This window comes from Ciconia boyciana, chromosome 4 (assembly GCF_034638445.1).
Source record: "Ciconia boyciana chromosome 4, ASM3463844v1, whole genome shotgun sequence".
Taxonomy (NCBI): domain Eukaryota; kingdom Metazoa; phylum Chordata; class Aves; order Ciconiiformes; family Ciconiidae; genus Ciconia; species Ciconia boyciana.
The window spans coordinates 75,886,447-75,914,227 of record NC_132937.1 but is presented as its reverse complement, the minus strand read 5'-3'; the positions used below and the strand labels follow the sequence as shown (position 1 = coordinate 75,914,227).

The following is a 27,781-nucleotide window of genomic DNA, read 5'->3' as shown; positions in this document are numbered from 1 at the left end:
CTGCCGCCTGTTCCCCGGCGCGGGCTCAGAGGCGACACCATCAACGCAGGGGTCTCGCCGGGCGACGGGAACGGTGGGAGACGGCCCGCGGCGGGGCGGGGCGGGGCCGGGCCACCCTCCGCGGCAGGAGGGGGAAAGCGCCACCACCTGCCCCCGTCGGGGCGGGCCTGCCCTCGCGGTATTTAGCGCAGCGTTGCGCCGGTTGTCGCTCGCAGCCGGGGCCGGGAAGCAGCTTCTTAGCGCTATGAAGGTTGGCGGTATCGTGAACCCGGTGTTTGAGCCACCTAGCCCCGACCTCGGCCGCCAGCGCCAGCCGAGCCCCGACGGGGCAGGTGCCGGCGTCCCGGCAGCTGAGGCTGAGGAGGGGCCCTGCGGGTGGGGCCGCTGCGCCCCTGCGGCACTGCAGCTCTGCAACAACCCTGAGGGCTACCTGGCTGCCTACAGCCTCCTGGCTATCTTCCAAGGTAACCCATCCCTGCCACCTTTCCCTGAGCCGCAGGCCTGCTGCTCTCCTCTCCATCTTCCCTGTGGGACCCGGCCTCTGCAGGCCTTCTGCTGCTCTGGGCACATCTCATTCCCCATCCTGGAGCTGTGGGGGAAGCTAGGTGGGAGCCTGGGCTGGGGAAGGCAGGGGAAGAGTGATGGTGATTTGGGTAGAAGGTGAGGGAAGGCAGGGTTCCTCCAGCTGTCTGAGTCTGGTGCTGTTGCTGGAAAGTCACAGTAGTGGCTTCACTAGGGGAAGAAAGTACCCTAGTGCCTTGGATAGGGAAGTTGCTCATACAGTATTACTCTCTGTACTTCACTCTGTTCCTCCTTTTCTTCTCTTCCCACCTACCTTTTTTGACCACTGCTGAGTCCATGGTCCCATCAGCTCTGTGCTTCATGTTCTTGTCTGTATATCTTGCCTTCATCCCCATTGCTCACAGGGAAGTAGTGCTCCATATGTGCCTCACAGGTTGAGACATATGAGCTAGGGAATAAAACACACCATATAAACCAATAGACAAAACTGTAGTGCCCTAGCATGTACTTTGTTACCTGTCTACCAATTTTAAAAGTGCCTTGGCATGGTTGGGTGGGACTTTGAATAATGAAGATGGCTTTAAAAACATCTGGTTTTGTTGTGTGGATCCTAGTGCAGCCATCTTTCGAACTCATAACTAATGGCTTAACTTAATCTTGGGGGGAACCTGAAGTTTAGCTTGCTTTCAATTTCTGTTGTTCAGCTTCATGTATTCTTGTCCATATTTTGGGTTTTTTTTCTGTAACAATATTTTTTAGGGCCTTGGCAAGCTTTAGGCTTAGAAAGTAGTAATAATGGCTGAGGGGGAGGGGAAGCATTAGTGTACCAAATGTACAAACTGGAAGTTTGTAAAGCTTAGGTATTTGTCCATCAAATGGAGCTATTGGATTAATGTTCAGAACCCTTCAACTTTATTGGACTAGCTAGAAAAGAAAATTGTGTTTCCTGAAAAATTATGAGGCTTTAAAGCTCATCCTTGTTCCTTATAAAGAATGAGACTGCTGTAGAGGGGTGGGAGGAGATGTAGAAGAGATTCAGTGCTAGAAGAGCAGGCAGCCTATGCCAAAGACATGTGGGATATGGATGGCTGTGTTCCTGCCTGGAACCACACTGAGGTAACTGGGATGGTCTGAGGAGAACTGAGCAGGAGGTTCTGCTTAAAAGCTATAAGGATCTGACTGCTATTTGTGTTGCTTGGAAATCCTTAGAAGATATCCTTAGAAGAACCAGTGTGTCTCAGTACGTGTTTCCATGAACTCTTTCTGATTTCAACCTGTTTAGAATCTGGTCTTTTCTTAGCATACGCATGCTGTGTTAGAAAAGAAGTATCTAGAGTGTTTTGGGCAGAGCCTGTTGTTCCTTGCTTGTATTTGAAAGGTCATGCTACAGCTGGTAGGACCAGGAGATGATTACTGTTGCAGTTGTCCTGCTGTTAGCTCAAATTTATTTTCTCTAACATAGTAAAAAGAAAGGGAGCAGTGGAAGAACTTCTTACATAGCAGATTTCAATGGTAGCTGAGGAGTAGAAGACTTTTAGATCATGCATGTATATTTTTGTAGCTTAGGAATATGGATAGGCAATGAAAAATGTCCTGAATGTGACACTGAAAAGTTTCATATTATAATACACTAGACAAAGCATCTTGGATATTTCCAGCACTTCTAAATTTGCTATAGCAATATTTCTTAAAATCCAGTTTGCTGTGCTGATTTGATCGTCTGCTCAGCTGAATAATGAATTCAGTATCATTTAAATTTTATCTCTTATTAGTAGTGTGGGTAGGTTCCTAATCATAAAAAGGTCTTGTATTATAAGAATCTCTGTCCCCTTAGGATGCTATGGGTATTGGTTGTGCCACTTAACCAGGTCTTGGTCCTGTTATCTAACTGTAGATGTATGCCAGACCTCAGAGAGGTTCCTGTCTAATCTAGTTCAGACTTAGGGCCTTAATGTAAGGAAACTTCTGATGCTTGTTTTGAAAGCTGTGGTAGGCATGACTATTACAGACCTTGTGGCATTCTTCAGGATGTGTTATCTGGATTTTCTGAACAAGTACCTTTCCTTTGGCTACATTGTAGGAAGGAAATCAGGCACTGAAGACTCAAGTTGTAACTCTTTTTGACATGCAGAAAAAACAAGAATCACTTTCAGACAAATTCAGTGCTGCATGTGAAACTTTTTGCAAAAATATTCATATCTTGCAGCTTCAGAGTTTAGATAAAAGCACACAAAACACAACTGGGATTCTGAAATTATGCGAGCTACTACTGTACTCTAGCTTTGGGTCTAATTATTATTTACGCTCCAAATTACAGAAACCATCACCGATGAAGATAAAATATCTCTCTAAAACTTGCTAATGCTAATGTACTTCTAGGAAAGTTTATTTTCTAATGAGCTGAAGAATAATGAATGTATGTTACATTGTTACACTAGACTTTTTACACAATGAGTGAACATAGTAGGTAGTTATCTGCAGTAACCTGGTACATGTATGTAGATTTTTGTATGTGTGTGTCTAACTGAAGGCATGTATTTATTAGGTTATTTTCTGGCTGCCCTAGAAAAGAGGTTATTGTTAACATTAGCACCTGATTTGCTGTATTTCAGCTTCTCAGAAGAGTCCAGGTGAAACTTAACTCTTCATTTCTGGCTGTTTCTGTTTCAAGTACATGTGAAACCTGTATTTCCAGAATAGAAAATACTTCTTTGTGTAGAATGTGGGTGCATGACTAATACCTGCTTTCTGTATGGCACTTAGAGTTGCATAAATGTATGACTGCATCTTGTAATACAATAACTGGATATGCTGCAGTAGCAAACAAGGTAGAAGTTATCTCACTATTTTGAGTACAAGAAGGACTGTTTATTCCTCATGTCAGTAAAAATTTTATTAAACAAAACAGAACCACTGTTTGAGACTGGTCCAGTCTAATCTGTCTGAAAACTTTGGATAGCACTACTATTTTATACGCTGATTGGAGTTGTTACTGGAAGGACTTTTTAATTATTTTTGTTTTTTTCTTTTTTAATTGGGTGTCTGCAAACCACTGCTTTAAAGCCACCATACTAAGAACAACTGTAGAGCATAGTTTTTTTTAAATGGATGAAGAAAAAATACACTTGTTTTTCATTAGAGCAAATTAAACTGGTTTATGATTAATCTGGATTTTGTGGATCAGTACACACTGTACCTCAACTTCTAACAAATGTGGCAGGACAATAAGCTTTTGCATGAGAACAATTAAAAAATAATTTCTGTACTAGTATTTAAGTGTTGAGATGTCCTTGTAGGATTTGTTTTTCAGATCAAGTTAGTATCAGCCAGGTTCTATCTTTCCTGAAGAAACTTCAGTGAGAGACTTAATCCTAGATGATGGCATTGCAGAAGTTATGCTGCCAGTGATCACATGTACATTTTTACAGATGAAATCTAATTATCCAGTAAAATTAACTGCAATGTGTTATGTCTTTTAGGATGTAAATTAAAGGTGGCAACTTAAACTACAGGTAAAATATAATGTCTTGTAGTTCTGTAGTCAACTTGCCACATAGCACACCTACTTCATGTGAATGTTTTAAGGCCTTAGTAAATGTTTGAAGTGTTGGCAAATGGGAAAAACTTGTTTGTTCATTCCTTCATGCTAGTATTGTTCTTTGGTCAATGCTCCTTAAGAAGAAAGCTGCCAAATGTATAAATAATGGTGGTGGAGTAACACCTGAATACTTCTGTTAATCCCATATGAGTTTAAGTGTGGTGGTCAGACTGACAGGTGAAATTGTCATCCTTAAAGAGGCTGTAGTAGGGTATTAGAAAATCAAAACTGTGCCAAGAGCTGCCTCCTTATAGAAAGCTGAAGTGTTTAGTTATGGTGGGGATTGCACTGATAAGAAAAGAGCTGGTTGATCACAGATTTGGAGTAGTTTTTTTTTAATATGTAGAGCACTCCAGGCAGATCTGTTGAAGTTCAGCCTGTGTAGTTGTGCTTCTGGATGGCAGCTTACTTCTACTTCTGGATCAGTTTTTTGGAGTTCACCTGTGCCTAAGTATGGCAGCTCATGCAAGGCCTTTTCTCCAGGTTGTCTGATACTTCTGCTTCAGGGAACTTCAAGATTCAGAGGGCAAATTTTTTTCTCAGTTAAAGTAAATCACCTCAGTTGCTCTGAAACAGTTGCAAAGTATTTTTAAATAGCTTTACACTTTTTTATATTATAGGGAAGGATGTCTGTTCAAAAGCCTTCTTGTATCTTCCCTTTGTGATGGCAGGGAGGAAATGATGTTTGTTTGACAATCATGATTTGAAAGCTATGTCCTGAACTTGCTTCAGTTGTAGCTTGTATTCTAATGCAAGTCATAACGTTGACTAATTTTCTTTTAATTTGTACAGTATCTTATGACACTGTAATGCATTCCATTTGAAATCTCTCTGTGCTTCAAATTGAATCTGAAACCTTAATACATGAAAAGAGTTTGAAGCATCGTATTTCACTGGCTTAATACTTGAGTGTTGAATCTTCAATGCCCACAGGAGAGAACAAAATTGAATAGGTCCTGTGCAGTTTCGCTGGCTTAAGTTGGCACTGTATCATTCCACTACATACCTGGATTTTAAAGCTAATAAATACCTTAAAATATAGCTTTAAATATATTCATTTTAAGTCTTCCATCACACAATGGTAAGTTTACCCTTGCAACTCTATCAAATTAAAGTATCTTTGACTAATTATCTCCTTTTTTTTTTTTTTGCAGGTATTGTGGTAAATGGCCTGATTAACATTAGTATTTCAACAATTGAGAAGCGTTATGAGTTGAACAGTTCCCTCACTGGCTTAATCTCTGCAAGCTATGACATTGCTTTTTGTATATTGTCACTGTTTGTATCTTTCTTTGGAGAAAGAGGGCACAAACCACGATGGCTTGCTTTCTCAGCATTTATGCTAGGATTGGGCTCACTTATGTTTTCCTTACCACACTTCAGTAGTGGAAAATACCACTATGGAGCTAAACTTGAAGGTAAGCTTATCCTTACGTTTTGAAAATGATTAAAAAAAAAAATCTCTGTAGTGACTTGGTGCAACTCTTAATTTGGCAAAAGATAGTTAATATATCAAAATCCTAAAGAAGAGGGTATTATCTCTAACACTGAGAACAAAATGATTCTGTGAAATCCATAGGTTAAAGAGCTGTCTCTGCACAGTGAACTTTCTCTTTCAGAAGAGATCTCAGTGTCAATATCAGTTCTTGCTCATAAGCAACATTTTAATAAAATGCTTTTTGACTTGCATTGATGAATGCAATTAAAATTCACTTTGAGTAAAAAATGATCTGGCATTTCTTTGTGAATAGAAATGCAAGGTAGGTCAGTGGTGTAGAATAAATGTTAAAAGCAAGCTGTTAGACTTACTGTCTTGTTGAAAGGTGACTACATGTTGCAGTTCTCTTGCCTTTTGAACTATTAAAGGCATCTTGAGTAATTAACAGGTTTCACTAAGTTCTTCTAAAATGTTGATTAAAACTTGTGGGTTGCTTTGAAATAAAGAGGGAGCAAGCAGTACTGAACTATACTGAACAAAGCAGTGCTGAAATTGTGGGAGCAGCCAGCTATCAGATCTTGTATATCTTTTCTCATAAAACAAGACTTTAAGTGCAGTGTGCTTAATGCCAACTATTTGCATCTCAAGTTACTGGCACACCTGTAACTAATAAAGAAACATCCAGATATCTTTAAAGCAGGATGACTTACTCTTTTAGGATTGTCTTAGTTGTTATTGCAGTATTTAATCAGATATGCCTTCAATGATTAAGGATATTAGAGTGTTCACTAAAAAAAAATCAGTAGCTATTAAGCAATCTGATGGAAGGTTCTCAGTCTCCTGGTTGTTGATTCTCAAACTATTTTTTTTGTGTTAATCATGTCACACACTTCCATGAGCTGTCCAGACATTGACCATTAGTTAAATAACTTTCAGCTATTGTTCCCCATTTAATAAGGCAGAAGTTAAGTGAACAAGGCCAAAAGGAAAAACTCTTCAGTGTTTGGAGGCTATGAGCAGATGATTACTCGTTACCCCTTAATAGAGGGGCAACAGCTTACTTGCTCCTGGCTCTATTACAGTCCCATTTCTCTATAATTTCAGTTTCAGTATTACCCTCACTACTTCACTAGTATGGAAGGGAAACTGAATTTAATACAAAGAAAATTCCAACGTGATTGTACATTTTTTTAATTGAAACAAGATACAGACAGGGTGGGAGTGTGAAGGGAGATGGGCAACTATTGCAGCTGATCTCTCGCCCTTCTACCAATTTTGGTTGAAATATCAAAGGATCTGTTCCTGTTTCATCAAACATCTGCCACTTCATCTGCCATTAAAGATGCTGTAGGTGTAGATACCTTATGAGAGCTCATATTCTACATGGACTTTTGAAATCTAAAGGCTGTATGGAAAACTTTAAATGGTATGTGTGCTTTCTTCTCCATGGCATTGTAAGATGACTGAATTCATGCTGTTTTGACTGCTGTAATGCAGATACCTATGCTGCGACTGTGGTGAGCAGATTTAAGGACTTAAGCTGACTTAAACAAAACACTATCAAAGATAAATGACTACAGAGTGCAGGGAATATCTGCACCATGACAGACTTTATGTAAATCTGCAGGTGCTGTGCAATAGCATCCTTTAACAGTTAAGTTAACCACAGTACATGATTTTATTGCATGTCTGGTTTAGCTAGTTCTGGTGTTGATGAAGCATTTTAGCTATACATTTAGTTGCAGAATTTAATAGCACCACACCCCAAAAAACCTTCCTTGTTGCTTATTTGTTTGGATGCGTAGTTTATAGAGATTTTAATGTATTGGGAATAAACTCTTATTTGATGCTTTGTATTAAAATCTACCACCTAACTTATTTTTGAACAGTTCCTAGTTGGTTACTTGATTATTTATGTTCATATGTAAGTACAGTGAGTTTTACCTGCAGGACAACTTCAAAGTATAGTTCAGAGCAATATTTAATATAGCTGACAAGTTAATTAATAGAACTAGTCTGGAATACAAAATACATCTAGCCTCCAGTATAAGGCTTACAGACTTCCTGGAACTTACTGTTTTACCTTGATATTAACTTACTTTTATTCTGAATATATACATATCCTACTCTACAAAACAATTCCACTGGAAATATTTATCATAATAACACTCTTTAGAAATAGTTCAATCCATTTCATATTGAAAGAGTAGCTAACCAATGGTCTACCTATTTACAAAAAATTTTATCCACAGCAAGCATGTCTTGTTTAATCTACAGAAAGGCTTCAGACTCAAATTTGTAACGTAGAGGTAACCAGCTATTTGTTCTGATAACTCTTTTAGGTTACGTAGGGTCTTCAGTCTCAGCTGGCTCTGATATTTGTAGTCAGGAGTTCCATCTAGTGGTTTGTCTGTAATGAAACCATTCTGTATTCGATTACCTGTAGACAGTACAGAGAACTGTAAAAACTGCAGATGCTATAAGCAATGTACTTTTAAACTTCTGTCTCAGATCTTATTGAAACATGTTTACATTTGTAGAAGATGTCTGTCACAGCAAATGTGAAATGTAAATTTTCACTTGACACAAGGAAGATAACTTTATTGTGAGGGTAGTCAAGCATTGGAACGGATTACCCAGAAAAACTGTGCAGTCTGTATCTCTGGGGGGGGGGTTTAAGACCCTACTGAGTAAAGTCCTGAGCAACTTGGTCTGCATTCAGTTTTGACACTGTTTGGATTAGGATGTTGGACTAAATGACTCCCTGATGCCTCTACCAACCTCAGTTATTCCATGAGCCTCTTCAGTAACAGGATGTGAATGATGTCTTTGGAAAAAAGATATATTTCTTGTTAATAACAAGTTAGCTTATCTTGTTAATAACAAGTCTTAGCCATTTGAGTTGAAATGTGTGTGGTGTGACTTGAGAAGGGGGTGAATGACTTGAACACCTTTCTTCAGTTCTCTGTTCTACTGGAAACTCAGGTGGTGGATAAGTCATTTAGGGTCTGAGAGTTAGTGAATCTTCTCAGAAGGGCATTAATTGATCTGCCTTCCCAGAACATGCCAAGGACAATTAAAGATTGAAGAGGACTGTGGCACTTGGGTACTAACGGTGACAGAATATGTGTGATGCCAGCCTCTAATGTGACTGTTTTATCTTGCACCATCAGTATGTCTGTGGTTTTTCTCTTGGTTTTGCTCTCTGAAGAGGATATCTGATTAGTTGAATAATGGTTAGTGCTGCTGTTCTCTACACTGCTTGGTCTCTTTATACCATTTAGATGTTCTGTAATACTGTAATGTCTGCCTTCAGAAACTAAGAACTTAGTCTTCATTCAGCATGTTCATTGAAGCTTTGAGTGACTTTTGCATTCAAGACTTAAAGGGGAGACAGATTTTTAAATTTAAAAAGGAATAGAAAGCAACCTGTTCTTTATTTCTCACAACTCTCTTTAAACTATTCCCTGACCCCAAAAGACAAAAAACCCCCACACCTACTGGCTGCAGTTTAAGATGTGGGTAAAACTAGTCTTGACCTGTCTTACTTCTAATTAATGTGATTGCTAAAGCATCTCACAGCTGGTTCCACCTTCTTGGCTAGTATGTTGCGTTAGATATTTGGGAGTATTTTGGCCTTTACATAACTTGGATTCAGGTAGATGTGTTAGATTAAAGCATGCAGGAAGGTTTATAATGACTAAGTCTGTTGGATGGTGTTGCATTTAATGCAGTTCTGCTCTTTAAAATGCAAGTGTAATCCACCGACTTTATAAAGGGAAAATAAGTTTAATGAGAAAAGGTAGTTAAATGGTCAGCCACACATCTTAAACTTCTCCCAGGGCTTGGCTTATCTCAGTTAGACGTTCTTGATCATGTAAAGGCAGTGCCTTCTCTCTCCACCATTCTTATTACAGCAGCAAATGGGCTTGTGAATCTAATCCAGGTTAGATTTAACCTATGTCACTTTACCAATCTGCTTAAACCTTGGACTGGTACAAGAAGAGGATGATATGAATGGCTGAGGTGAAGTGAGTAAACTGTTGTTTGATGGCAGTTTTGACTTATGCTGGTTTAAAGTAGTCTCAGTTTTGTGGTAAATTGTCTTTGCTTTTAAACTGTTTCTTGGAAATGTGAAATATGGGCCATGACTCTACTCAGCAAGTACAAGTGTACTTGCTGACTTTAAAAAAAAAGTCTGATAGCTGATGCAAATAAAAGGATTATAATTGTGTTAAAGTGCGTATTGATCGTTCTCTTAATTTTGTAGTTAGACCTGATTACATGGTTCTGAAAACAAACTAGTGTGATAAGCTTCTCTCATCTCAATGTTAGGATAAATTTCCTAGGGCATATAAATTGAAGAGCTAGAAAACTGAAGGAGAGAGGCTATAGTCAATTAGTTACACAATGGCACAGGCTTTTAGATTGACAGGAACTGAGACATTGAGGGTGGGGATGGAGATTCATGAAGAACCAGTCTGTCAGAGTTCAATTGCCTTTACCATATGTAACCTGCTTATTTCATGAAGCTATTTCTAGATCTCAGTTAGACTACCCTTTTGATATTTAACATTGTTCATGGCATTTTCTTGCTCTGCATTACTTGCTTTCTGATGTGTGTATTTTAACAAGATAGTATTATATGTGTAGTACAATAAAATAACTAGCTAAATGCTGGTTTAGACTTGCCCAATAGGTATTAGAGACTAACTTATAACTGCAGGTATATTCTATATATGTGCTGTACATGAATATGTGTACGTTAACAAGATATTGTAGGACGTGGTGTCCTTCTATAGTCAGTTTTAGATGCTGTGCATGTAAGTAGTACAAAGTTAACCTTAATTTCCTGCAGGAAAGAAGAATATTGTTAAAGAAAGCAGATTGACAATAAATGGAAAATATACTCTAAAAACTTTACTTTTCAGAGTAGTGATTCATAATAAAATGTTGCCCATGTGCCTTCAGTATAGCATTAAAATGGTACTGTTCCTAAGGAGAAAGGAGGTAAAATTTTAATGACTCCTTCTCTTGAAGTGAAGTTTTCCCATCACTCTACATTGGCCAGTTCCTGTGCAACAACACTGAATCACCTATTGTGTGCTGCATGAGTCCACCACCACAATGGTGATGCTCCTTCTGGAGAAAGGCCTGATAAACCCATGGATGCATTTATGATAGCATCAGTGTAGACAGTTCTCTTTAAATATCTGCTGTGTGGCAAGCACTTCCTTGTGTTTTATGTCCTGTGAGCCCAAAGTGTGGACAAACTTGCCCTTTGTTTGCTTAAGTAAAAAGTTTTCTCAAATGTAAAAGGACCTGAGAAAAATGATGCAATAGTTTTGTAGCAAAATATTGAGGATTAATCAGTCTACTCATCTGATCTGAAGGGTGTTTTCATATATTTGCTCAGTATGGCTTGTTTCTACCAAACTGATGGGTTTATCCTCTTCCTTAGGGTTATATGCTCTTCTGTGGAAAAACCTGGAAAGAATCATGCTCCTCTTTTTGATCTTGTCACTTGGGACTGTGTGCTACTAAAAGTGTAATGATAGCAAGAAGAAGAAGAGAAAACATACTCCCTGTCTTCACTTCCTCTTTTCCCTCCTCATAGCACCAAACATTACAGGAGTAGGCACAACCTTAGGCTGTTCTACCTCTGCTTCCTTCTGTGTGTGTGGACAAGTACAGAGGCTTTACATTAACTTCTCACTCTGGAGATGTGGCAGTGTGTGCTCTATGTGAGATAGTGGTGTGGTGGTTTTTTGGGGGAAACACTTCTCAAAACAGTGTATGAGAAGGGATGATTATCTTTGCTTGTGACTTTTGATGACTGCACTTTCTTCTCCAGCAGTCCAACTTTCCTCAGGCTGCTCTGTCACTTAAGAATGGAAGTTGTTGTTAGTGCTCCTCAGAATCATTATAAGGTACAAGAGCAAAACGAAGTGTTTGTTACCTAGGAGTATTCACTAACCTGTTGAATGACTACTTGACAGTTTTTTGCATACATCTGGTCAATAGTGCTTTCAACAAGTCAAAACATTTTAATAAGGCTATTTCATCCATCTTTCCTTCCTGGTAAGGAAACAAAAACCAAACCATGATAGTATTTCTTTTGGGCGATATGATATCATAGAAGGTTAGGGCACTGTCATATTGGATATATTGGTAGGCCTGAAAATTAAAATGGGAGCCTGGCGCTAACAGCACTTTATATATAGTTTAGCTTTCAGTACAGGTCTTTCTTCAGTTGGACTGTGATGAGCTGGGTAACAGAATTCTAAAGTCTTGCTGTCTCTGTCTTTCAGACACATGTCAAATTCCAGGTACAAGCTCTGCTAACTTCACTTGCAGTGCCAGCACAAAGTCTTCACTTCGCAACTATCTGTATGTCTTTATCCTGGGACAGCTGCTGCTGGGAGTCGGAGGAACTCCACTATATACTTTGGGGACAGCTTTTATTGATGATAGTGTCCCAAAACACAAGTCTTCCCTTTATATAGGTAACTTTTTAAAAACTGTTTATAACATGTTGTTTGGATAGATCATAGACTGCAATGCCTTACAAATGCTTTTATGAATTCCTCTAATTAAATCAATCTTGTCATTGTTTACTTATATGCATAAAGTGTTTCTATATCAGTTACTGTGCAAGTTAAGTATTAGTCTGCTGCAAGTGTCAAGTCTTTTCAATAGTTATTTTGCAGAGCATGGTAAGGCTACTTTGTGCACCTCTTCTGCTTTTCATGTCAGTAATTGAAAGTGATTAAGTGGTTAATGTAGCCTGCCTGTTAACAGAATAAGTTGTAGCAAAATTACTTTTTACTGTCACAGGTATTGAAAACTACTGTATATCAGGTCAGTAGCCACCCCTTACTGTATCCTTTAACAGTTTTATTTACCTTCTAACAGTAGGCTGTCCCCTCAGTGCAGGGACACTCCTATGCATCATGTGATCAATGCAGTTGTCTAGCCACATACAAATTTGGCACTTCAGGAGGAAATACTGGAAGCATCTTTCCTTAATTGAAAGTAAAAGGATTGCATAGAAACATGGAGCATGTGTTTGTCTTACTGTGTGGCTGTTTGAAAGCTAAGGAATACTAATTCTTAGCAGTGGTTTTTAATCCTTCCAGTCAGCATCGTCTGGGTTATATGCATTTTTACTCTCAAGTTCATTGCAGTCTAAGTGTGTTTTCTATGGGTGTGAAGATATTTGGCTTTTTCCCCACTTTAGGTGTAAGCTGATAAAAGTATGTTAGCTATACTGGTAACTCTCAGGAGGAATTCAAAGCATCTTAGATTCTTGGACTGGTTTCCAGATGAAATCAATATTTTAGGGGCCAAAATTGAAATCATCATCTATTTGCATACAATTCTTGCTTAATTGTTCCAGGCAAGCCACTGCATTTGATGCCAACAAATAGAACAATTGCACATGTTAAATCTTAAATAACAAATACAGCTTTTATTTTTGCTGTTTCTTTATGCTGAGAGAAGATTACACTCTTTTTCTGAGGGCAGTGAAATAAATAGAGGAGAATTAGGGCTGTTGGCATGATTAGGGGATCAAGAAGTGGCCTGAAAACTCAGGAGAAAGGTGTCAGCGTTCATACTTAAAATAACAGACTAGTACAATAAATTAATGCTTGTGTGATCTTCAGACAACTGCTGAGTTCAGAAGTACAATGTATTCTGCCTAATATAACAAAACTAGAATGCAAGTGAGCAGACAGGTAGCTACATTAAGTGTTAATTCTTTTTCTTGCTTTTATGCAATGTATTGAGCATTTGAAATATATTGTGTTGCTTAACCTAATGCAAGACTTGTATAAGGCAGCAAAAAAATTCTAAACCTTTCTGCTAGTGTCTGCAAATAGCTGCTAGCATCTTTGACTGTAAGCTTGCAACTCATAAGCTGGAAGTTTCTTCTTCCGAAACTGGGTGTGTTTTCATGAGGACTGTTCTCTTGAATTGAACTGAGGCATCTACATCTAAAGCCAATGAGAAGCTAAACAATTCCAAATGGTAAACTGAATGGTCTGTAGGAGGAAACAGGCACATTGTAAGCTAGATTTGAAGTTCTGTAGGATGAATGTGGACCTAACTCAGAAAGATCCTATAAGTGTGTCATTATTTCTAAAACACAGGAAAACCTGTGATATGTCAACTCAATATTTATTTTGACTTACTGATACTTGAGTGTCCCCTTCTGTGTCTCTTCCCCCTCTTGCACCCCTCCCAACCCTTGCACGTGTGCCACCCCCCCCCTCCCCCCCCATTCCTTCTTGCTGTCTAAAGAGTGAAATAATACTAAATACTCAGGATCCAGGCACTTTGGAAACAAATGAGAAATTCAAATTCTTCAACATGGGGAGAAGCATAGAATATCAGCAGTAAGGATCCATGTCTAAGCAATTACTTAGACAATCTAGTTGCTATTAGTTGCAAGCCTTTATCTGCAGAGATAGTGCTGCTGCCAGCAGTGCTAAAGTGCCACAGAAATCTGGCTGATAGGCCAGAGAGACTATTGTGACATCAAGGCCAAAGGCAAAAAAAAATGGATAGACCTAAGAGTGCCCTTCAGAAGGATATGGTTGCACCTGCAACTTTAGGGTTTTTTTTAGAACTGTCAGGAGCCCTGGCTTTGTATTTTAAAGCTCATATCAATAAATGAATGTGCATATGATTTGAGTTCTCGATGAACTCAAGTGGCAGATATTACTCCAGTCAAAAGTGTTAATGGAACCCTGCCTTCTGGTCTTGGCAGATCTAAAAACCACCTTAAGACTCAAAATAAAAATATAAATATGTAGGTTCTTAAAGATTGTGGGCATGTACTGTTAACAACTGATGCTTGTAACAACCTCACTTCAGAAACTTTTTCACAAGCTAGCTTGTGATTGTAGGCACAAGACGTGCAAAAGGTGATCTAATAATGCCTAAAGGTCCTGTCAGTGAAGTGTCTTGCTGAACCTCTGAGTTGCAGCTTCTAATGAGAGCTGCACATTTTCTTGTTGAGGGACAAGTAAAAACTTTGTCTTCTACATGCTATAGTCAAAGTAATGACAGTGAAAGAACAGGCTGAATTACAGAAACCATTTGGTCTGAAGTTGATTTAGGATTATTTTTTTAAAAGAAAGCTTTAAAAATGTATGGTGAACTTGATGTATTTTCTCTTCTAGGAATTGGCTATGCCATGTCACTGCTGGGTCCTGCTATTGGCTATGTCTTAGGAGGGCAGCTACTTAATATTTATATTGATATCCAGATCCCAGAAAGGCAAGATGCAACTTAGTCTTTTGCTTTCTATTTTCTTTTCTTAATAATTCTTATTAATCTTCAAATTTCTCCATGTGAGGAGGAGAAATTGTGAGGAGTTTTTTTGTTTGGAAAATACTGCATTTTTCAAGAGCCTCTTTAACTTGGTAACAAGTTGCATTCACAAGGGCTTCTAGCAAGTGAGTTACTTCCCACAGTGAGCAGTCACTCCATTGTGTGTGAAAGTTTCTCTGTTAGTGCAAATACTAGTTCTAGCTTTTTGAAATATTAGCTATTTTAAAGCTGATTAACCAAAAATGCTTTGTCTTTTGATTAGTTACTCATTTAGGTTGCAACTATTGATTCCTTGTGCAAAAAGTTTCCTGGAGGTGGGATATGAGGGGTAGGATGCTGCTACTTACCTCCTGGGGAAAAGCTTGCTAGAAAATCTACCAGTTGAATAATAGTCCAGTATTCAAAAAATGTTATAAATTATACTTCTGTCCAAACCAACAACTTCATTTACACTTTTATTTCCTGTGTTTTAGGGACTTTGGATCAATGTAACGACATTCTGAACTTCTGTATTGGCTTTCACATAACTCATTGACTAGGAAGATTCTTTTTAAAAGAGCTTTTTCAGTATCTTAATGCTACAGGATCTTGAAATCAGGGTCAAATAGTGGCCTTTAAATCAGGATGAATTTGACTAATGAGTTGAAAGCTATATTTGATAGAATGCCATATTATTATGATAGAGCTGATGAATGTGCTTTAAAAAAAGCAAAGAATAAATTTAATACATGTAGAAAACAAGAAAATTACAATATTCAAAAGCTTTCTGTTAAATCAGTATTAAAAAAATTCCAGCTCACTGACATCTGAAATTGTTGGTTTGAATTCATGAATGGTAAACCTGCTTTTTCCAAATTATTTTTCCAGTACAAAGATGGACCAAGATGACCCACGTTGGCTTGGAGCATGGTGGATAGCATTTCTTGCGTGCTTTTTTGCAATTTGGCTTCTTATAATACCTTTTTCATGCTTTCCAAAACACCTACCGGGTAAATGTTTAACAATAATGGGCTACTTTGGAAGATATATTTGTTTATACTTGTGGGTTATAGACTGCTGGACTGAGTGATTGATTCATGTTTGATTCTCTTTCTCAGTTAACTGTCTCTAGCTAAAACCTGATGATAAATACCTTGTTTCCAATATGCAGCCTTTAAAACAAGGTGAATGGGCTAGAAGGAGGATCTTGTATACATAATGATGTACGGTAGGACTGGAAACAGGCAGAGCATGGAAACTGATGGTTAAAGTTTGGAAGACGATTGCAGCTAAGCACCCAGGACTTTATTTAAAGCTGCTACCAAGAATCATAAGGAAATTCCATTGACTTAACTCATGCATTGTTGTCTTTGACTCTATTCCACCCAAAACAATAAGGCAATAATAAAGCATGAATCAAAGTATCCCAGAGCAGTCTTCTAAAAAGAATAATTTCAATAGAATTTCTGTTCAGGCAGATATTATCTAGGAGTCCCTTGGAAGAGCATCTAAAGGAACTTACCATCCTTATCTGGAAAGAGAAATGATGGAGGAAGAGAAATAACAAAGCAGGGAACTGGGGAGAATGTGAGGACAATTAGAAAAAAAAATTGTATGGGCTTCAGAATAGTCTGAAATTCTTAGGATATCCCTGATAATATCTTCTTACCGTCAAGGCCTTCCAATAGAAGCATGATGCTTTCAGCCAAATTCTTCTTTCTGCAGCAATACATTATTGATCTTTTTATGCATCTGTACTAATAAAATATTAACGAAGACTTACAGTGTCTGAGCTAGTTTTCCCAAGGGAAGGAAACACTTATTTTGATGCTTTTTCTGACTTTAAGTCTAAGAACACAGGTATTCAATGTTTTCATTGTCAATAAATATGCCCATTTGTAGGAACAGCAAAAATACAGGCTGAAAAAATCTCTGAAACCCATAATGATGGAAGTGAGGCGCTTGTTGAGACCAAGAATATTGGAAAAAGTTTTAAAGACTTTCCTGTGGCTCTCCTGGTAAGGAAATCTGGAATTTACTAAAACTGATATATACTGAGAAATGAAATTCTTTTTCAGGTAATACGTAAGTGTTTAGAAAAGTAATTGCTTCTTTATCATGTTGTGATAGGAAACTCTCCAGTGCTACTGATAATTTAATGCATATTCATTTTGTTGATGCTTAAGACAAAGCAAGAAAAGCATATTTGAAGTTCCACATGAGAGTATCTGCCTTAAAACATAGTGACTTCTAGTCTACATGGTACTACAATGAAATTTCCTGAGTGTTATATTAATTTCCCCCCATAGATACTGTTGAAGAATCCAGTGCTTATGAGTCTAATAATAGCCAGTTCTTCAGAAGCTTTAGTTGCCACTGGCTTTGCTACATTTCTACCAAAGTTTATAGAAAATCAGTTTGGAAAGACGTCAAGTTTTTCAGCAACTCTTGGAGGTAATGTGGCTTTTCATTTTTAAATCTTAAATGTATTGTGCTGAACACCTCTAACATTATAGGTGGAGGCTTATATAGTCATCTTGTGTTTGTCTGAGGTATTTGTGAATATACTTGTATGAAATGCAGTTTTCTGCAGGAACAGGTTTTTTATTATTCTTGCCTGCCCTATGAAAACCCTGGTACTTAATTTATCAAGGGTGCAAAGCTACTCATTGTCTGTAAGTTCAGAAGACTTGATACTCGTATTCAAAGTAGAATGAGAATTTTGTGTGCTGCTGAAACTGGAACTTATTACCTTCTTATTCTTGGTGAAAAACTTATTCTTGCTGAAAAAAATGAAAAGTATTCCTAATTTAAAATCAGCTGAAGGAGCATTAAGCCTTAATACCTACTAAAGGAAGCAAGATGAAGGACAGCTGGAAAAAGCAGTGCTTACTGCAAGTAAGGGGGTGACTTGGCCTTTCCCTTCAGTTCTACTTTAATGTTACAGTGAGATAGCTTACAATAAAATGACTAATCAGGATATATTATAAAACTATTGTGTAACTGCTTCTATAGTTGGCTTACTGACACTTATTCCTACTATCTGATATGTAGAAGTAACAGGTAGAACAGGGGAAGGCTATGAGAAGCTGAGTTTTGGAGAAACAAATAGAAAAATCTGATGGAAGAGCTGCACTAGGTAGGGTCACATGATTAACTCTGACACAATTACTTCTGCAGAACAGCAACCAGATCAAGGCAGATAGGCCAACAGATGCTTGCAATGTGTCAGACTTAATATTTCTGGAGCATGTCTTGCTATATTGCTTCAGCTGTATAGGGCTGCAATATAAGCATATGCTAGTTGAAGTGCTCTTTCTCCAGAAATACATTTGGGAGAGACTTTCTAAATGACTTACTCCCCTGGATAATACTAGATAGTACTATCACTATTCAGACATTATTGCTTCAAAACAGAGTATCTGTGAGTTTTACATAGAAATACACTGGAATACATGCTCATTTGTTAAACAGTAATCAGCAGTGAAGTGGAAAACTGATTTTTTTTTTGTCTATAGACCTTGTCTGGATTTCTTTTTAATTTGAGTTGAAATTATTGATAGTGTTAATCAAATGTACAGCTTTAAAGAAATGCCTACACTAATGTTGAAAGCTAGCTGTACCTGAACTAATGTTGAGCTAGCTAGTCTGTCACCAATGACCATGTTAACTATTTAAACTACCTTTGACTATGGGTGTCTGCAGCCTGTGCAGTTCTGCCACTGTACCTGAACTGTCTCTAAAATTAGCTGTCTCAGGTCAGTGCAAGTTACACAGAGTTCTGTATTGTATTGTAGATTAGCCATATAAGAATACTCAGTATTCTTATCTGGAGTCCTAATAGTGCAAAGAGGATAAATCATTATGGACTACATGGACTATGACAGCAAAACTGACCCACTGCTCTAGACTTTTTTAAATCTTTCTGTAGATGTCTTATCTTGTGCTGTCTCTTTTATAATAGTGATTGTTCTCTTATTAAAGTTCATAAGACAACACAAATGTATAACAAAGAACATGGATGTGAAAAAAACACTGAAGTGGTGAAACAGCATTTTCTGTTTTCATGAAGCAGCCTACTGGTGTTCAGAGATTCCTGCCCAGTATGTAGCACTCTTAAGTAACCTAGTTTTGCTGTGTTGAACTTGGGTTTTGGACAACTATAAATTACACTGTCAAGTTGAACTTCTGAAAAGGCTAAAGTTAATGTAAGGGTAGAATAAATTACTCATGCTGACAGATTCTGGTAGGATGGTTTGAAAATTACATCACATGGACTGCATCTTAAGATACAGGTAACTGTTGTGATTTTTTTCTTAACATAAAATTGCATTCTAAATTGCTTCACTAATTATGTCTTGCATTTTTGTGTAATTGCTGGTGTCTCGTTTTCCTCTAGGGCTTGTATTAATTCCAGCAGCAGCACTAGGCCAAATCATAAGTGGCACCTTGGTTTCCAAGTGCAAAATGGATTGCAAAAGCATAATCAAGTTCATGATAAGCACTTGTTCAGTGGCCCTACTATTAAACACAGTGTTTTTATTTGCTAAATGTGGGAATGAACCTTTCGCAGGTGTCTCTGAAACATATAATGGGTAAATATATTTTAATGCACTCTTGGGTTTGGTGTTAATGCTTAAAATAAATAAGCTACCTCACAGAATACAAAACCTTTAAAAATGTCATATTTTGCCTTGACGTATGAAACTGAAATGTTTTCTGGAACTCTAAAACCTTGTTCTTGGAATCTTTATGTAATAGACAATTAAGAAAATGCTGCAAAATGTTCTGAGCAGACTGGTCCTGCTTGACAAAAAAAATCCCAGCTTCTGTAACCATTCTAGGTGTAGGAGCCATGGTATTGACTACAGCTAATTTTGTATCTCTGTAGAAGTAGTGCGTGATTTGTATCTTGTTTTATTAACCAACTCTTGACAATCTGGGCAGTTTGTTCCTGGAAGGAGTCTGCCATGTGCAACAATTTCATGAGAGAGCACTGAGGTGCACTGCAACTTAAACTGATTGCAAATTTTTCCCTAGAAAAACAAAGACATTATTGTAGCATCAGATTCTAGCACATCTAGCCTCCATTTACAAAGGAGGCTTTCTTTTTTCCTGGTAAAATGGCTGATAAAAGTAGAAATTTAATGCAAGGAGAGTATAGCTCAGTGACCCAAGTTGAAGAATAAAATGGGTGGAGTAACACAGTTAACTGAAACATAATTCAAAATCTTTTTGGCTAACATGTATAGGAAAGACTTCTCTAAACAATGTATACTTTTCTTTCCCTTAAACAACACAATTCTCATTCCTAATGATAATGCAGTCTATCACTCATTTCTAGATATTTGTAGTAACTGTAATAAAAATCTAGGATGAATGTTTTTCTCGTTGCTGTGAACAAAGCTTACTCTGGAAACCAGTATGGCAGTGAGGAAAAAAGTCACAAAAGTCATAGTAAAAATGAAGCAAGAGTAAAAATACTGCAATGATAAGTATTCTTCAGAGAATGTATTTCTACGTCCACTTTAAAACTTCAACATTGAATGTATGTGATCAAATCACCAGCATAGGCACTATGTTGTATAAAATGCCCAGTCATGCCTTATTAAGGAATTGACTGTAAGTTTATAATATTTCCATTCTCATAGTTTTAAATAGTACACACTTCTGTAGCATGAGCAGTGTTAAAAGCAGGAGGAAGGCAGCTAGCTGTGCCAAAACTGTGCTCTCAAGTGGTTGGTTACTCTGTTAGAATTGACAGAGCCAGAGGCAACTCTAGCTGTTTGAGGGTCTGCCAAAGAGCCAGATGCTGTTGTGCAAAGTAACTCTAGTAGGCTGGTAGCTAGGGACTGCTAGCTGCTGTTTTTGGAAAAAATCATAAACATGAGCAGTGTGCTGTGCAACTGGGTGAATAACTTATCAATACTTTTTTGTTGTCTTCCCCAAATTCACCATTTTAGAAAAGGGTTAGGCACGGCTATCTTGTATAAAAGCAGAATCTGTAAGTTATGCTTCATTGCATAAAAAGGCATTTGAACCTAAATAGGATGGGGAAGAGATCTTTGCACTTTACTGACACAATAGCATGAAGTGCACCATGAAAATGCAGAAGATGGTTTGGGGGAAAATTTGGTTTTGTAGGCTCTAATGCAAATGCAAGTTGGTAATACTTCTAGGAAAAAATGATAAACATCTAATCAACAGTTAGGCTTATATGGTTTCTTCACTTGATATTTATCATGCTTTTTGACTGACCTAAAATGAACATATAACATATAGAAGAACGCAGGAAAATCACATCTTACTCATGGAGGCAACTAAGTGCACAAATATCACAGAATATGAAGGCTACTAATTTTCCTAGATCCATTAAGGGAATCATTGACATAAACATAACTGACAAATATTACAAAATTTTCCCCAAAATGCAAAGAGTGACATGAAAGACTAACCAGATATTTTTCAGATCTGTCACTTAGGTAAATGTGAAAACAGTAAACTAGATAACCTTAGGTTAACAGGACAGAAATCCAGAGGTCTTGGAGGCAGTAGTGGTTGAAGGTAGTCAGGCTTCCAGTTCTCTAACAGAGTAGAAATTCAATGCCACAATACCTTAACCATTCATTTGTATTTCCTTTTCCAAACGGCATACAAAATGGATAAACCAAACTTCATACACTGGTGACTAGAAAAAAAATCTTTAATGCCCAAGTTACCACTCATTCTGATTCCATCTTTACAACTTGCTGTATCAATTGATGGTATAGTCAAAGGCCAGTGTTGACATTTGACACTTAAAACATGGCACTGCTTCAGTGTCTGAAAAAATGCTAGCTGTAAGATTATTGTAGACACTTCAGAACTGTGAAAACTAGGATGCAGACTTTGGTTGTGGAAAGTTTATCGTTACATATTGAGCAAAAGAATCAGTATGTAGCAACTGAATTCTGAAGAGGTTGTATAGAAAATAGTATGTGAAGCTATCTGTATTTCTATACCAGGTCCTATGATAATGAGCAGCTGAACTGATTTTCATCCTCAGTTAAATGCAATTAACTTGTATTTAATAATTTTGTTATTCAAAATAACTGTAATAACTGTAAATAACTTCAGCAGTTATGTAGTTTAACTGTTGCTGAAGACCTCTTATCTACAGCAATTTGGAGTTAACCAATCCTGAAATAACTATCTCCACTCAGTATCCATTATAAAAAATGGTTCAGTTTTATCTAATTCAGTGTTACATGTTGGACTATAGTTTGTTGGACATGTGATCTGCATCAGAATAGTTAGTGGCACTAATATAGTGTCATTTTTTTCCATGAAGGAATAAGCAACTGAAATATGTAGTAGTAGCTTTAAAGAATCTGTAAGCTTGTGGAAGAATAGCCAAGTGTCCAACTCCTGCTTATGCTACTGAACAAATGCTTCTGAAAGAACAAATTGTGAGAGTGCTCTGAGAGTTGACTTGGAAGCTGATGCAGATTCATTTTTTTTTGTGGAGATGTTGAAGAAATTCTTCATGGCAAGCATTCTCTTTTTATTGAAAAATAGTTTGGGGGTGGGGAAAGCTTTTGTAAGTTTAATAACAGAACCACATGAGTACAGGATGACTTTTGAGTTCATATGTTAAAGAACAAAATACATTGTTTGTAGTAACTGTGTTTATTAAATTAGGCTATAAGCAGAACTAACATGGTTTACTTTGTCTAGTATACACCTCAAAGAATTGTTTTTGCCAAACTTTTTTGCCCAGTATTTCCTTGAAAACTTGAAGAAAGAGAAATGCAGTGACTATTTCTGTAGTTCTGCTCATTCCCACAAGTCTTTGGGACTCCTTGTTTTGTTTTGCTGTGAAAAAATATCCAACCTATAGAGCTTTTAAAGACCATTTAATGGCCTCATCTACTAGGTTTCTTTAGAAAAGTGGTTAGAACAAGAAGTTCCATTTCATAAGAACCTATGTGCTAAACTGCATTTCTTCTGGATTTTAATATTTCTCTGACTATGCATAACTAAAGTTCAGTCCCTCTTTGTAGGTCAGGGAAGAGAGACATTGTCCACACGTGCGAACAGGACAAACGTTGCCATTGAATTGATTAAATACTCCTAGGCTTGACGTGCCTTGTAGGCTAACAAGGCACTGTATGAACAAACACGTGATGAGTGAATTTGCTTATGGTGCACTGTAGTGCTTTAAGCTAGAGCAAAATAACTTTGATTCTTCTATGTATGAAGAATGAACTAATGTAACAGGGTTCAACAATATTACAACCAAATGAAGTATATAGGTAGTGATGATGTCACTAATATTCCATGTGCACTTTGAATTCTATGTAAGTCATCAGCTTAATTCCTAGATGAATTATTTCTCCTCTTAGTATTTATGACCATCTTAAATTCTCTTGAAGAAATTTGCCTTTTAGGTAATGAATCTGGAACTTTCAGTGTACAGTACAATATTTAAACTACTGGCAGTGTCAATACCCTGGTTTCAGCTGACTGAACTTAAGCTGTGAAGCTTCTTTACGTATTACATGCACTACTATTAGAAAATCAAAGGGTGTTTTTATTCTCTTCAGTTATATCTTAAGAAGGTCTCCCCACATCCCAAACTGACTTTTCATACTAATGATATAGTGTTATATTGTTACTAACATACTAACAATATAGTCTCATAGTGTGATTACTTCAGATACAACCATACTATGGCCTATACTGGAAGTAAATACCTAAATTGAGAGTAATTATAGTAAGCAAGACTTAAATTTAACTCTGTTCTTCATTAGTTCCCTAAACAGCCAGAGAAAATCTTTAAGGTCCTTTTGGGTGTGATAAGACTTTGTATGTCATGGCACTCTGCATTTAGCATGTGCAGTTGCCTTGGTGCTGGAACAATCTAGATGTCTCCATAACAGTGTTAAAAATAGTAAAAATGCAGTGGGTTTGCAACTGGACTTGAATACAAAACAGAAAAAAAACTTAGAATATGATCAGTAGAATAAACAACACCAAACACTGCAATCTTGTTGCATTTTTTCTTAAAATTGTAAATTGAACAAATGCAAGTGTATAACTATATGAAAGAGGAGATAAGACAAGAATTGGGTGGGGACACAGAATTTTGTTGCCTCTTTTGTGAATGGAAATTGGAGGAATAATCTATGGAAGTAATAATAGCACAAAAATAACTAGGTACAGAATAAATAGGAATTCCCTCTGGAGTTGTAACTACTAGGAACATGGCTTATTTTTAAACAATTAAGTGAATAAATCACCTGAATTAAGTATTTTGGGATTTATTATCCTATAAATACTGCATTACTTATTTACATATCTGCTGTTTTTAAATTACATTATTAAAAGCCTTTTAACTTTTACCTTTCAGAACAGGCATGCTATATAACTTAACAGCACCATGCAACGCTAACTGCAGATGTTTGCGCTCTATGTACTACCCAGTTTGTGGCAGAGATGAAGTCCAGTACTTTTCTCCCTGTTTTGCAGGATGTGCATCACATCTTTTTAACAACGGGAAAAAGGTACTTCATGCTACAAAGACAGCTGACATAGTCTGTTCTGGTTTCCTGCAAAATGCATTCTATATCGAAAACATTCTTCCCTTAGTATAACAGGAAATTGTGGAATTTCTGAATCTAAGTGGTAGTTACTACAGGAAAAATTGGTGTGGCTTGGAAATGCATGTCTAATTAGGATAAATGTTGGTATGTGTCAGTCAATACTCTCTGACTAGGTGTTTTTAGATATTCCACTTGTAGAGGGTGTAAAGTTTAATATCAGATTTTCTTATTTGATGGTAGTTGATGTTACACAGGATTTCTGATTTAGAGTGATACAAAATATACTGAAAACACAATACAAATGTAAGTTATGCTTAGTGAAATAAAGCAATTGCAATACACAAGTCAGTCACAATACGAGAGTGATTCCCATTTCTGCTCTCTAATATGCTCACCATCATGATGCTGGGCCTCCCCAGTTGTTGGGAAGGCCTATCTGGGTTGAAGCCAGCTCAAGCCCATTGCTCTCTTTGAAATTCTTCTTCTAGTTGTCTAGCTTTTTATACTCTGTTGGGCTAAGCAAAACTCCCCCCATGCTGGTCTGGCTAAATTAAGGACACTTTCACACTCTCTTAATGAACTCGGGGAGAAACATTTACACTGCTGGTTGATCCACTCAGCTGACATAGCTGTTTCTTTTCTGCATAGCTTTCTTTGCAACAGCTGTGGTCACTCACAGCCTGCATTGTTCTGTGAGCTTCATGGGCACATCACCCTTTCCCATCTCCTCTGAGCCTTCTTCCCTTGTAGGGGTTTATTGGTCAGTCACAGCATGTTTTTCACTTGTGCAGTGTCACGTTGCAAATGTTATTTCTACTAAACTTTCTAATGCTGAAAATACATTAAATCTGAATGTACTTTAAATAGAATTGACAATCAGAAAAGTAGAGATCAGCAACTGCCTTGACATTAAACTGCAGTTCTTATCTAGATCTTAAGCATAATGCAATGTTTATTGTATGCATGGAAACCTGCTTCTGTGAATTTCCAAACCTTGAATGCCAGTTCCTGCTGATATAGGAGTGGTAAGCCATGAAAGTGACTGGTTGTTATTGAGTCTTCCCAGAACTGAGAGGCTTTCTGTGCTTGTCTCTAGTACTACAACAAACTCTTGAACAGGGGTGTGGGAGGAGTGTGGGAAGATCCTAAAGGTAAGCAAACTGAACCAGGGGATGCATATGGGGACTTTATATGTCAGAAAGACAATGGTAAATGAGGGGAGGTATTATCTAGAAGAAAATATAGGAGACAGACTACTTGCTGTGGAAAATTCACACTTCACTGATATATTTTTTTTTAAACAAACTTGGGTGGATTTAAATGAAGAGTACAAAACTATTCTATTTGTTCACCTCCTTACAAAAGCAGTCCAACATTGCTTCTGTTCTTTCCTGCTTGGAAGTAGAGCTTATGTCTCCTCCTGTCAAGTCCAACGCAGTGTAAAAACCAGCCTGTTTATAGCCAAGACTGTCAAGCTAGGTGATCTGGGACTTGCCAGCATCTCTGAAGAATGTGAACTGTTGTGGCTTCCAGTTTGTTCTGCTACTGTTGTAACTGGATATGTATTATCTAAGCTTGAAGAGTAAGGCTTGAGGAAATAGTGGCGCAAGTAGAGATGTGAATCTAAAGAATTAACCCTGTTCAAGTAACAGTTTTTAGTAGTCAAGACATTTTAAAGTTCTTTAGAGTATAACTTTTGAGTTGTACAGAAATAATCAGCAGCTTTGTTTAATAAACTAGGTAACAGTTAACATTACCTTATTTCAATATTGGAAAACCGACTTTTGAGAGTTATGTAAGGTATAGCCTACTGTAAGGGAACTGAAGCTTTTGGCTACCCTTTGTTCAGAATTTACACTTTGCAAATGAAACCAGTCTCATGGGGAAAAAGAAAAGGAACATTTCCTCCCTTCCTCCAACCCTTGACACCCTCCACGGTGTTTAACGATTTCAAAGAGGTGATTTGTTTGAAAATTATACTTTCAAAATTTTTTATATCTATATACATTGATATAAACAAATCTTGTTTTGAACACTGCAGCTTGCCCTTTCTTAATTGTATACAGTAACTGGTGTTATCTTCACTGATTTGTAATAAGATTCAAGTGTCAAAGTTAGCATTTCAAGGCTTACTCTGGTGGTTTTGTATAATATTATGTACTGCATATGGTTGTTCCTCTAGCTCTAAAATCTTGTTTAGTTTTAAATTTTTTATGCTTATACCTAAAAACTTGCTCCACACAAAAGGGAGGCTATTACTGTCTTTTTAGATCACAAAGCAAAAAATAATTTTTGCTCAGGTGAGCTAGATCAGTCAAGTTCTGCTGAAACAGTTTTAAAATGAGGGTTACAGTGCCATATGATCATCAGGAAATGGACTGTTTCCCATAGTGTAAAATCAGGGTTTATTCTTGTATTCAGTGTGGTGCAGACCCAATGAATATCTACCATATTAGTGTTACTTAGTGTCATTGTTAGAGCTAAATTTTATTTCATAAATTATTTGTAGATGTACCGCAACTGTTCCTGTATTGGGAAACCAGAAAGAGAAAATGGTTCAGAAGACTTTATCTATGAAGCTGTCCCTGGGAAATGTCCAACACAATGCAAATTTTTACCTTTATTCCTGACCTTCTTCTTTTTTGCTGTTGTTTTTACATTTATGGCTGTTACTCCAACAACTGTGGCCATTCTCAGGTAAGTGTTTTGGGTTGAGAAGTAGGTAGCATTCTTGTGAAAGATCAGTGAAATACTCTAATTTGGTTTGCTTTGGAATGTGGACTTAAACCAATGTACAAAGGATTTCCTGTTGTAGTACTTCGTGTAGTAAGCAGGCAGTACTTGAAACAGAGGACAGTTATACCACTGTTTGCTATCTCTGTAATTACATTGGGTTAGTAGATACTGTTTGAATCTATTAAAATAATCTTGTAGCAAAATCCCTTTTATGGGAGCACTCCTGATAGTTAAAGCAAGAAGGAATAAATGTGCCATGTTCTTGGATGAAGAAAATATTCAACTAGCCCATGTGTCGGTAGTGCTAGGACTTCAAATTGTACCAAGAAAAGAACGAAATAGCAATCGGTCTCATATTCTCAACCTTTGATTCCTGTCTCAGTTCAGAGTTCTGCCTTGCAAAATTGTAGTCTGTCAAGAACTGTAGACTGCCTTTCATATGATATTGATGTTGTATGTGTGGTAGTCATTAATATAAAATGACAGCATGTATGTGGCTGTTAACCAGTGGTTTGACTGTCTTTCAAATTGCTGAAACTCATATGCATGAAAGCTAGATATATGGTTTTTTAATATGTGGTCCTC

At 37.4% G+C, this 27,781-nt stretch overlaps 1 protein-coding gene across 1 annotated transcript in view; it reads left to right on the top strand.

Moving 5' to 3' along the window:
• Positions 1-244: 244 nt before the first annotated feature.
• The window catches only part of SLCO4C1 (solute carrier organic anion transporter family member 4C1), a 32,231-nt gene continuing 4,694 nt past the window's right edge, over positions 245-27,781 (top strand). The window contains exons 1-10 of the mRNA XM_072859921.1: positions 245-464; positions 5,275-5,538; positions 11,870-12,064; positions 14,747-14,843; positions 15,765-15,886; positions 16,779-16,894; positions 17,186-17,330; positions 19,276-19,471; positions 24,268-24,421; positions 26,970-27,157. Of these exons, the coding sequence (XP_072716022.1) occupies positions 245-464; positions 5,275-5,538; positions 11,870-12,064; positions 14,747-14,843; positions 15,765-15,886; positions 16,779-16,894; positions 17,186-17,330; positions 19,276-19,471; positions 24,268-24,421; positions 26,970-27,157 (1,697 nt within the window). The remainder of the gene's footprint in view (positions 465-5,274; positions 5,539-11,869; positions 12,065-14,746; positions 14,844-15,764; positions 15,887-16,778; positions 16,895-17,185; positions 17,331-19,275; positions 19,472-24,267; positions 24,422-26,969; positions 27,158-27,781) is intronic.